The sequence below is a fragment of the Urocitellus parryii genome, chromosome 1, assembly GCF_045843805.1.
Source record: "Urocitellus parryii isolate mUroPar1 chromosome 1, mUroPar1.hap1, whole genome shotgun sequence".
In the NCBI taxonomy this organism is placed as follows: Eukaryota; Metazoa; Chordata; class Mammalia; order Rodentia; family Sciuridae; genus Urocitellus; species Urocitellus parryii.
In genome coordinates, this window is record NC_135531.1 from 281681736 (window position 1) to 281693135 (window position 11400).

At 49.3% G+C, this 11400-nt stretch overlaps 1 protein-coding gene across 2 annotated transcripts in view; it reads left to right on the top strand.

Moving 5' to 3' along the window:
* Traf3ip1 (TRAF3 interacting protein 1) overlaps nucleotides 1-4509 on the top strand; it is a 55873-nt gene extending 51364 nt beyond the window's left edge. For both annotated transcript variants that reach the window (XM_026396050.2, XM_077799770.1), the window contains exons 15-16: nucleotides 2754-2977; nucleotides 4255-4509. In XM_026396050.2, the coding sequence (XP_026251835.2) occupies nucleotides 2754-2977; nucleotides 4255-4420 (390 nt within the window). In that variant the 3' untranslated portion in view covers nucleotides 4421-4509. The remainder of the gene's footprint in view (nucleotides 1-2753; nucleotides 2978-4254) is intronic.
* The last annotated feature ends 6891 nt before the right edge of the window (nucleotides 4510-11400 follow it).

The following is an 11400-nucleotide window of genomic DNA, read 5'->3' on the forward strand; positions in this document are numbered from 1 at the left end:
AGGGATTAAACCCCGGGGTTTTACACTGAACTGCATCTCCAGCCCCCTCCCCTTTTTGCAGGCTTAAAAAAAATTTTTTTTTGAGACGGAGCGTACTAGGTTGCTAAGGGTGTCCTCAAATGTGCCCTCCTCCTGCCTCAGCCTCCTGGGTTGCTGGGTGAGTTTCCTCCTTGCCCAGTGGAAAATTGTGTTTTATTGAAAGAGTTTACCCATCTGGATCTGGACATACAGCTGTTGGTGGAGGTTGGTAGTATAAATAATCTTTTTTCAACATGCACCATAGTACTGCAGGCATGCCTGGTGAGCTGTGTGGCTAGGGGTTTGTGAAAGCATGCCTGGGCTTCTGCTGAGGCCTTCGACTTCTTCCTGGGGATAAGTTGACGGTGAGAGCTAATGCCTGTGGGTGGCTTCTGCATGTGAGGCACGGAGCTGCTTATTTAATTATCCCATTTAACCTTACCTGTAAGATAAATATTATTTCCATTTTATCAAGAGGAAGTTGAAGTACAGAGATCAAGTCAGGCTCCAAAGGCCTAGAGTTGGGAGGCGGCATGGCTGGGCTGGCTGCAGGACCTGACCGCTCATCTTGCGCCCGTGAACCTGCTACATTCTAGATTGGTTTAGGTCGTATCTTGTGTAATGATGGATTTTCAGTATTTTTACTCTGTTTCCAAAAATTAATATTTCTTATGACTTAATTACTGTATGGTGAGTATGGTTGTAGATTCTTAAATTTTACTATACATATTAAAATTCTTTAAAACAAGGTTACATTTATATGGAAAGTTGCCAATAGACCTACATGAGCTACATAAGAGCTAGTCTTGGGGCTGGAGTTGTAGCTCAATGGTAGAGTGCTTGCCTAGCACATGTGAGGCATTGGGTTCAAACCTCTGCATCACATAAAAAAAAAAAAATGAAATAAAGATATTGTGTTCACTTACAACTAAAAAAAAAAAAATTAAAAAAACTAGTCTGTCCTCAGAGGGTTGTGTGTTCTTGTTAAAGGAAATAGTCACTGCTTGATTTGTCCATCTTTACCCTGCCAAGTTCATCTGAATGAAAGCTTAGAAGTTTCCAGAATTCTAATGTTCTGTGGAAATGTGATCCACTGCCTTTAAGATAATAAAAAAAGAGTCTCACAAACTATCATAATCCCAACCCAAGTATATCTTGTTTTACATTCTTAGCATCTTAAAATAAGGATTGTAAACTTCAGTGTTCTGAGTTGTGCTTGGTTCTATGATGTAGAAATATGAAGGGTTTGACAGGTGACCCACAGTGTGAGGGCGTTGACCAGTGAGTTCTTTGTGTCTTTCTTTGTCCTAGTCCATGGCTTTGTGAGACAGTTACACATACAGCCCTGAACGGCCAGCGTCAGTGCCAACAGTGTCCGACACATGGGGGCCACCTCATCATCATGGCGAGTGGGTCTTAATAGAATTTTTAATTTGTCTTCCAAGTCAGGGAGATTTTCTAAGTTGTATGTGATAAAGACTGTGAGCTTCCCCCTTGGGAAACAGTTGACTGTGGTGGTGAGCCTTTTAGTCAGCCAGCATCCTGACTGTCACCTGTTTAAAGTGAGCATGTTGCTTTGAGGGAGCTGTAGAGTCTTCTGCAGTTGGAAGTGGAGGAGGCGGTGCCCTCTCCACCTGCCCTGTGGCAGCACTCTGCAGAACTGCAGCCCACCTCCTCCCCGGCCCTCAGCCCTGGGCCCCTGCCAGGCTGTCCTCCGGGCCTGGGGTGTGCAGGGTCGTGGAGTATCTCAGGACCCTCCTCACTCAGTGCGACTCCTCAGGGCTGTCCTGCTGGCTCCCTGCCAAGTTCCTTCCTGTCTTGCTGGTGCATTCCATGGTGTTCCACAGTTCACTTGACCCCCTGCAGGGCGTCTGGGCTGGGTGTACAGAGGGTGTTATGGCTCTGGCTGAACCCCTAGGAGGACGGTCGCTAGAACATATGGTAGCTGCACATTTAGTTTTTCAGAAGCTGCCAAGCGCTTTCCAGCAGGTTGTGCTGCTCCATGTCCCCAGCAGCAAGCGGAATGTCATTTCTCCTGACCAGCGTCTCGTGCTGACAGTTTTTTATCAGACGTTGTGGTGGTTGTTTAGGAATCTCATTGGCCTTGAACTTGGATGTCCTCCGCAGCTGATGGCTTTGAACAGTTGTCTGCATGTGCTCTTCAGTGAAATATCTGGCATTGCCCATTTTCTGACTCGTTTGTTTACCTTTTTGCCATTGGGTTTTGAGAGTGCTCTGCATATTCCAGATATTAGATACATGCTTTTTTTAAAAAAATAGTTTATTTTTTAGTTGTAGATGGACACAATATCTTTATTTTATTTTTATGTGGTGCTGAGGATTGAACCCAGGGCCCCGCACGTGCTAGGAGAGCGCTCTACCGCTGGGCCACAACCCCAGCCCAGATACAGGCCTTTTTTAAAACTATGATTTGCAAATATTTTGCAACTTTTTTAGAGTAGATATTTTAATTTACAGGTGCAGACAGACCCACATTCCCTTTGAGAAGGGAAGGTTTGGTCCCTTCCTGTCTTGAGTGCTCCCATGGAGCCTGCCACCTCACATCTACTCTTTCGGCTGTTTTGGTCCCTGTGTCCTAGGAGTGATACCGTCCCCAGCCAGCACAGTCACTATGCTGTGCCCATCTGTCCAGCCCGGTGGTGCTGTGCCCAGCGGCCCCCCTCCTGCCTACAACTCAGGATACTTCTTTCTTTTCCTGGCTTCCCTGACTGTAGGAGAAATCCTTTGTCTTTGAGTCAGCATGGAAGAAGGAGAAGGATATTGTTTCCAAGGAGATCGAGAAGCTCCGAGTGTCCATTCAGACCTTGTGTAAGAGCGCGCTTCCTCTGGGAAAGATTATGGACTACATCCAGGAAGATGTGGACGCCATGCAGAACGAACTGCAGCTGTGGCACACGGAGAACAAGCAGCATGCAGAGGCCCTGCAGAAGGAGCAGAGGTGGGGAGGAGCCTGCAGAGGGGGCAGAGGAGGGAGGGGCCTGCAGAGGGGGCAGAGGAGGGAGGGGCCTGCAGAGGGAGCAGAGGAGGGAGGGGCCTGCAGAGGGAGCAGGGGAGGGAGGGGCCTGCAGAGAGAGCAGGGGAGGGAGGGGCCTGGAGAGGGCAGAGGAGGGAGGGGCCTGGAGAGGGAGTAGAGGCTATTTACCTGCGGTGCTGAGAATTAAAAGCCAGTGCCAGGCGAGTGTGCTACCACTGAGCCCAGCCCTAGCCCCTACATTTTGATTTAAAGTATTTGAAAAAAACATTCTTGACAGTTCTTTCTTACAAAACCCAATTTTGAGTTATGATAGAAAACTATTGCTCTTCTTTGTTGTATATTTTAGTTTGTATTTTATGCTTTAAAAACCTAAAGGGGGCCTAGGGTTGAGGCCCAGTAGTAGACAACTTGCTCTACCATATGTGAGAAACTGGGTTCCATTCTTAGCACCACATATAGATAAATGAATAAAATAAAGGCCCATCAAGAACTAAAAATATATGTTTAAAAAAAATGGGCTGGACATGATGGCACACATCTATAATCCCAGCTGCTCAGGAGGCAGAGGCAGAAATGTTGCAAGTTCAAAGCCAGGCTGTGCAACTTAGCCAAGACCCTGTCTCAAAATATAAAAAATAAAATGGGCTGGGGATGCGGCTCAGTGGTTAAGTGCCTCTGGGTTCAATCCTTAGTACCAAAACCCCAAAACAAAAACAAACCATAAAGGGAAGGTTTGTTTTGACTTCAGCTTTCCCAAGGTCATGTTAGTTCCCTCGCTCCCATTATTTAGTGCAGCAGATGAGAGCCTGGCACAGAAGGCCCTACTGGCCTGGCAAGCTTCTTCCTGTGGCAAGGCCTCCTGTCCTCTGACAGGAAGGGACTGGTCTAGATGGTGGTCCTTAGTGTCCATGGGGAAATTGCTGTGCACCTCTTGGCCAGCCCTGGGACTCTGTCAAGTATATAATTTGAGGACTTCAGTCCCATCATTTAAGAAACATTGGCATCCTTTAGTAAGTCTCCTATTTGACTTCTCTTTTGGCCGTGGCAGGGGTTGCAGAAATGCGAAATAAACGTTGTCCAGACGTGAGTGGTTTCCTCCTTCTTGTCATCAGGGTCAGAGATTTAGATGGTACCCTTTTCCTTTGGATGCAATAGAAGTTGACTTGTGCTGTCTTTTGGGGGTTATTAAGAAGCAGATCTAAAATGAGGGCAGCCTGATGTGCGCTGGTGTGTTCCCTTAGTATCACGGACTGTGCCGTGGAACCCCTGAAGGTCGAGCTGGCTGAGCTGGAGCAGATGATCAAGGACCAGCAGGACAAGATCTGTGCTGTGAAGGCCAACATTCTCAAGAACGAAGAGAAAATCCAGAAGATGGTGTACAGTATCAACTTGACGTCGAGAAGGTGAATGCCGAGGATTCCAGGGAGGAAGTGCTGTGTCCGCATGGCCCGCCATCGCGAGGAAGTACTGTGGGCTGCGTGGCCGTCGGGAAGCTTCCGGGCTCTGAAATGCCTGCACATAGAGTGTGTCGGGGGGCCTGTGCCCCTCCCGGCTGGAGCCCCCGTTGTTTATAAATGCTCTTCAGAACACCTTTGTGGGAGGTTTTTTTGCAAGCCTGTTCTGTCTTTCTCTGTAGCCTGTTTAGTCCTGTATCAGAATTCTCATGCAGGTAAGCGGTGTCGACACCAGGAGATGTTCTTTATTTTGGTTTTTGAGTCAGGGCTTACTGCATAGGCCCCAAACGAAGGGTCACCATGAACTTTCTGATGGGCACTTCATACACAGAATGAGGCCTGAAAATGATCACATTATATTTTAGATTTCCAGCTGAGCAGGGTGGACGGGTGTGTGCCGAAGCCGGGTTATTTTCTCCTTCTTCGTGAGCACATGGGCGTCCTTATGAGGTCATTTTTTGGGGCCCTGTTAACTTGTGCTTGTGTATCTGGCCCTCCAAGTTCACAATGGACAAGCGAGGTTTCAGGGTGGCTGTTCAGAGCCTCCTCTGGTATGGAGTTGCCACAGGGACACCTTTGCTTTCCTCATGGCCTTGCCCTGGGTGTCCCCGGTCAGCATGAGCAGAACCCCGCGTCCCCGTAGGAGGAGCCCTTCTGTGAGAGGCAGCAACATCTTCCTTTTCCTTGCACAGGCTTGTGTACCTGAGAGACAGTCCCTCAGGAGAAGCCACAAGAAGAAGACTTAGGAGGACAGAACAATACCTAAAATTTTTTGATGTTATCCACTTTTTTTGGAAATTGCTTTTTAAAGCAAAGTTATTAATTTTTTTAAACTTTTTTTTTAAGTTTTCCACTTTTTAAAGCAAAGTTATTAATTTTTTTAAACTTTTTTTTTTAAGTTTTCCACTTAAATACAATATTGCAAATGCATACAAAGGTCTTCAGTTCCTGTGGGAAGGGTTTGTGTGTGGAGTTATACTTGCAGGTCCTGAGGGCCGGATCCTGGTCCTTCTCCCTCCACTGAGGAGTCTGCATCAAACGTGAGCATTGCTGAGAAGGGTCAGCAAGGGCAGCACAGCTTGTTTTAGGTCCAGAGCAAACCCTCCCTGGGCAGCCGTGGGCTCCCAAGCTGCCTGGCTCAGGAGCAGGTGCTGGAGATCCACCCTGTGGTGGCACTGCTGCTTCTCCTTCCCACCTGCATCTTGCAGTTATTTTTGACCAGTTCCTAGGACACACGGGTTGTGGTGGGAGTGGCTGTTGGTTACAGTCCTTCAGGTATTTATAGTCTCTTTGCTACTGAATTGAGTGGCTCAGCGGTGATCCCAAGTGGTCCCTGTTTGCTTCAGGTTAAGCCGCAAGCCTTTCATGGCTTTGTCCCTGTGAATAGGATTTGTGCGTTGCAGAAATTGCATACATTGTATGTGAGCAGACTTTTGTGTGAAGTGGTCTATCACATTGTATCATAAGGTTTATTTTTCTTTTATATGTAAATCGTAAAAATGATCACCTATTTTTTTATAAGTGTATGGATTGTACAATTCATTTCACACATGGAAAAATCATAAGCACTTGGATTTTTAGTTTTCAAAGGTATGTAGAAAAATACATCTTTTCATTCCTGTTGTGACACTTACCCCTTTTCTAATTTAACTGAAGTTTTATAAGACAGGTAAGTATTTACCAGAAATTTTAAGACTACTTATAAGGCTCGTGAAGGTCTCTGCATGTAGCTATCGCTGTATCTTATGATCAACAAATTGAATCCTCATCTTATTAACATTTTGAGGAAATATACCAATGGAATTCTTAAGTGTTTTCCTCGACTGTGCTTTATAAGTTCTGGAGTTATTCTTCAGGATTTTGCATTTACCAATTCAGTGACACTAATTTATGTTCAAAGGAGATGTGTCAATCTTTGGAAAAAAGAGTTCAAGGCTAAAATTTAAGCTTTCCACTTTGATGTTCATGCTTGTTTTCCTTTTCAATAATCAGCCTTTAAAGGAAACATCTCCTGAGACCTGTGAAGGCAGAAGGCATCCTCCAGGACGGGTGCACTTTGGGATTGGGTAGTGGGGGATCTAGTTGAATGTGCCTGGGCTGGTTTGCACACTGCCCTGGACTAGGTTGCGTGTGTTGTGCCTGGTGTCATGGCACCCCAAGAGAGAAAGGACAGCCAGGACCTTTCTCTGGGTCTTGAATAAACAATTGGCCGAAGGTGCACACATAAACCTGTTTCAAAGAGAGGCCACCTGCAGACAGGGTCATCTGTCATCATCACAGTCCTGGACGAGGCTCCTGCTCAGGGAGCTTCTGTCCACACCTAGGGGCACAGACAGCTCATCACTTCATCCAGAGGCCTTCAGAGGAGACCCCTGGTGTTCCGCAGGGTCCAGCGTGGCAAAGCAGAGCTTAGGCATGTCAGAGGAGGTGAGCGGCCTGGCGGAGGGGACAGCATTGCTGCTCCAGGTGCCTGGGGGCTGCCCCTGGATCTGCCCAGGACACTCTGACCCTGGGGCTTGTTTTTCCACGAGGAGTTTTGGTCAGCAGTTTATACAAGCTGGCAGGAGCGAATCCCCGATCAGGATACCTCCAGCTTGTCTTGTGTTGTCATGGAGGGGCTGGGAGGACTGTGTGTGTGTGTGTGAGAAAGAGAGAGAGAGAGGGAGCAACTGGGGTGCTTTAGTCAGCCTTTTGTCACTGTGACCAAGACCCAACAAGAGCAACTTGGAGGGAAAGCTCATTTTGGTTCATGATTTCAGAGGTTCAGTCAACAGTCAGCCAGCTCACAGCTCTGGGCCCCAGGGAGGCAAAAGAACGTGGTGACGGAAGGTGTGTGGAGGGCAGTTGCTCAGCCAAGCAGAGCTCTGCTCAAAGGCACCTCCTCAGTGACTCTGCAGCCACACCTACCTGCCTGCAGTCACCAACCAGTTCGGCGCTGGTGGAGGGTTGATCCAGTGCTTGGGTCCCAGCCTTCCCCTCTGGACGTCCTGGCACTGTCTCGCTCGGGAGCTTTTGGGGCACCACTGTGCCATCCATAACCTGGGGATGGAACTCAGGACCTTGCACAGTTAGGGGAGCTCTGCACCAAGGAAATCCTGTGTTCTTTTTATTAATTCAGCAAGAGAAAAGCAGTTTAAATGGGTTTTCAACCATGAAACTTACTTGTAAGACTATTTACAGCTGCATATCAAATGGATCATCCTTTTCTTAAACCAGGCAAATCCGTCTTTCTGCTAAGGCAAAAGTTCAGGAGGCGAGCTTGCCGCAGGGTGCAACCTCACAGGGCCTGGCCAAGGTCGTAGCGGGGTTGGCAGCATCCACCTCGCTCTGCGTCACACCCTTAAATTTCCCCTTCTGTTCTCAGCAAAAACTGAAGTTGGCTGGTGCTGTGACATAAATCACAGCATGCTTAGGCCACTGCTTGACGTCCCCACTGCTGCGCAGGTGCCTGCAGTGCTGCTCGTTGGGCCTGCGGGGCCTCCTGGGGTCTCAGGCCTCATGAGGGTGCTACCGCCACCCTCGCCATCCACTCTGGGCACCGTCCAGCTGGGCCTGAGTTGCACCTGCGTGATGACAGAGCGCCTCCCTCCCCACTGATTTGGGTGATGAGTGGTGCAGGGGCCTGTGAAGCCTGTGCCGATGGCTTGTGGCCATGAAGGGACAGCCTCTGAGCACGAGGTGCCTTGTGTGGGTACTGTGGTCTTCGTGACTCTTCCCGGATCCTTTGCTTTCCCCGGAGGTCCCTAAGCCCCATCCGGCAATGTGCAGGAGCCTCGGGACCTCAGACACTGGGCAGGGCTTCCTGGTCTCACTGGACAGGGTGCTGGCGAGGGTTTCCTCCTTGGCTGACGGTCCCGAGAACATCACACAATCCCTGACCCCTGCCCCTCCTCTCTGAAGGGCGCCAAATTCAAAAGTTTTCTCCACCAATCCCTGCAGGACACAGTGTCCGCTCACAGTTTCTGAGTCACCCTTCCAATCAGCACCCACCAAGTCGCCCACACAACCTTGCAAGCTCATGCTCTCTGCCCTCCTCCTCTCCTCTCTGCCTCTCCTTTCCTTCCCCTTTAGGCAGCCCCCCAATAAAATCTTTTGGTTGAATCTCCGTCTGGGTGAGTCACTCGCCTTTCAGAAGGACTTCCCTGCCAGCCGGCGACTGAGAGCTGGTGCTGACCTGAGAGGAGTATTCAGGTGGGCTGCCCTTTGGACAGGATGCTCCCCTCCGTTGGCAGAGGGCTGTGAATCCAGGGCTTCCTTCCCCTTCCACTCTCCAGCCAACCCCTCCCCTTGGGACGGTGGATGGAAGGAGCACAGGGTGTGGAGTCGGGAACCATTTTGTCGTATGTGCTTTTCTTCCTCTCTCTTCTCTGAGCCTCAGTTGTCTGCCAGTGGTCACTAGAGAACATTCTGGCTCCCTGCATAGAGGGCTGAGGCCTCTGTGGGGGTTTGGAAGTTTGTGGTCTCAACCAGGTGTGTGAACCATGGAGCCCATGGGGCCATCATTCAGGAAGCATCTGTTCTGTTTTCCTGAAGGGCATGAGATCTTCTGGCTTGAGTAGTGAAAAGCCAGCCATGCTGCTTTACGTGCTCCTGGGAGAGAAGTGGCCTCCCGCCTGGGGGGACAGAGAGGGCGCCCTGGAAGGAGGGAGGTGCCAGCACTTGTTAGGTGATCAGGAAGCCTGTGGGAGACCGGGGGTGAACTGGTGAGGGACTCTGTGGTGGTCACTAGTGATGGTGAAACCACCCAGGACCCCTTAGCTCCCCTGCTTGGGGTGGGAAGTGTGGGGATTGAGACCTGCCCTCCTGCAGCCCAGCCCAGGACACAATGTAGAGAAGCTTACTGCTGGGGACCCCACAGAGCCAAGGTCTCGGGGATGTCCTTAGACGTTCCCTGGGGAACATTTCCGACATCTGTGTAGGGCTAAGGAGAAGACTGGGTAGTGGGGAGGTTGCACTTGGGCCTCTAGGGCCTCAGGGTCCGTAGACGTCCTTTCTCACCAACTTAATCTGAAAATTGAGCCCTGTTATTAAAATGAGATTGTTGAAATTTAAGCCAATTCTACAGTTTGCCTAGAAAATAAAAAGATTAATTTGTCCCCTGACATATATGCTATACTAGCTAAAACAGACAGGCACTGCAGGGGAATAGATAACCCAGGAAACAGGACAGGAGCCCCAACTGGACAAAGAGTTGGAGATTTTAGTTTTGATAAATATGGCGTTTCAAGGCAGAGGGATTCACATCGGTATTGGGACATGTGGTTGTCAGCATGGCAAGGATACAACTGCATTCTCACCTCAGGTCACATAACAGTTCTCAAAAGATCAAAGTTTTGGACAGCATGACAACATTAGAAGCTGCAGCTAGAGAGCTCTCTGTGTGTTTATGTGTCTCATGCCCGGGACGCGTGCGTCTGCGTCATGAGAGGCGCTGAGGCTGGGACCGCAGCCCTGAGTGGGGGGCGCGGTGAGCACTGCGTGCCTCCTTAGGACAGGGTGATGGTGGGCCACGCTGAAGGAAACAACCCCCGGCTCCCTGAGAAGTCACCCATTTCCAGGTAGCCAGGCAGAAGTGGAAACAAAAGAATGTGTCGCCTATCTAACAAGGAGTCAAAGTTCATAATAGACTTAATTAGAAAATAACAGCCACTCAGTTGAACCGTCGAAGGAGGACACAAGTGTCAGTCAAATGACGGGAGGCATGTAAGCCAGTCAGTGTTCAGCCATGTGCAAGGGAACATAGTGAGAGCCTGGGGAATCTCCACAGGAGGAGGGGCTTCCCAGGCTCCAGTCCAGCCAGACAGAGCCCCTCGGCGTTTGGGGGCTCACATAGTCACTGTTTGACTTTAGACAATTATCTGAATTTTTTTTTTAAATTAAATTGTTTGCTTCTCCTGCCCTCTGGGCTAATCCACGTGGTACCACATCCGTGGCTTGCTGTCAGGGTCTGTGCGTGACCAGCTACAGATAACAAGATGAGTGCTTAGCAGGTGTAGGCACTCTGGGGGTGTAGACTGGTGGCCTCTGGAACGTGGGCTTAGAGCACAGTGACACCCACTCTTCAGTCAAGGGTTAAAACAGTTGAGACTTGTAGTGGATTGAGGACGTGGTGGTACTTTTGGAGGGCATTTTGGAAGATCTTCTCAAGGATTATTTTTCTGACAGAAGAATAAGGCTGGAGCAGGCATGACCGTCCCACTGGGAGTGGGTTGGACCTGTCTTCTGGGGCCCAGGCCGTGGGTAAGACACAGCCTGGGGAAGGTGGTGTGGATGCCTAGGTAGATGGTGAGGGCCCAGTTGAAACCACTCTTGAAAATCAGGATTGGCTAGTGGCTTAGGAGGCTGAGACGGGAGGATCCCGAGTTCAAAGCCAGCCTCAGCAAACAGCAAAACGCCGAGGCAAGAAAATAAGTTTTATTTAAGGGCTAAAGTAGGGGGTAGTGTGGAAAGGGATCCCTCCAGAGAGAAGGGAGCCCAGGGCTGGTGTCTAGGGAGTGGGAGTATCTTGCCCCTCCATGATTTTAGATTTTCTTTCTTCTCATGTCCTCTCCTCCCATGTTATGTGGTGACTAAAAGGTAGGAAGAGCCACAGGGGTGAATGCCAGTATTGGAAAGTGTGATCCTTCTCATCCCCTGGAGGTTGTTAGCAACCAGGTGATAGGAAGTGGTATCTGCCCATTTCCTTCTCCTTGATTATCAGCTTCCTGTCTTTTGCCCCATCTCATGCCCTCCTTGGATAATGGAACCCTTGCTGCTGTAAGGGGAAATAGACAACAACCACTATGGCTGCTTTAGGCTGAGAAGGGGCAACATGGGGCGAGCCATTCGGGTTTTCCTTTTTAGGAATGTTCCTGGTTGGTCAAGGCATCAAGCATGGTTTGGAAAAAAAGACTGTAAAGTCAACTTAGAGGTGGGTGCTTCTATGAGAGAAAT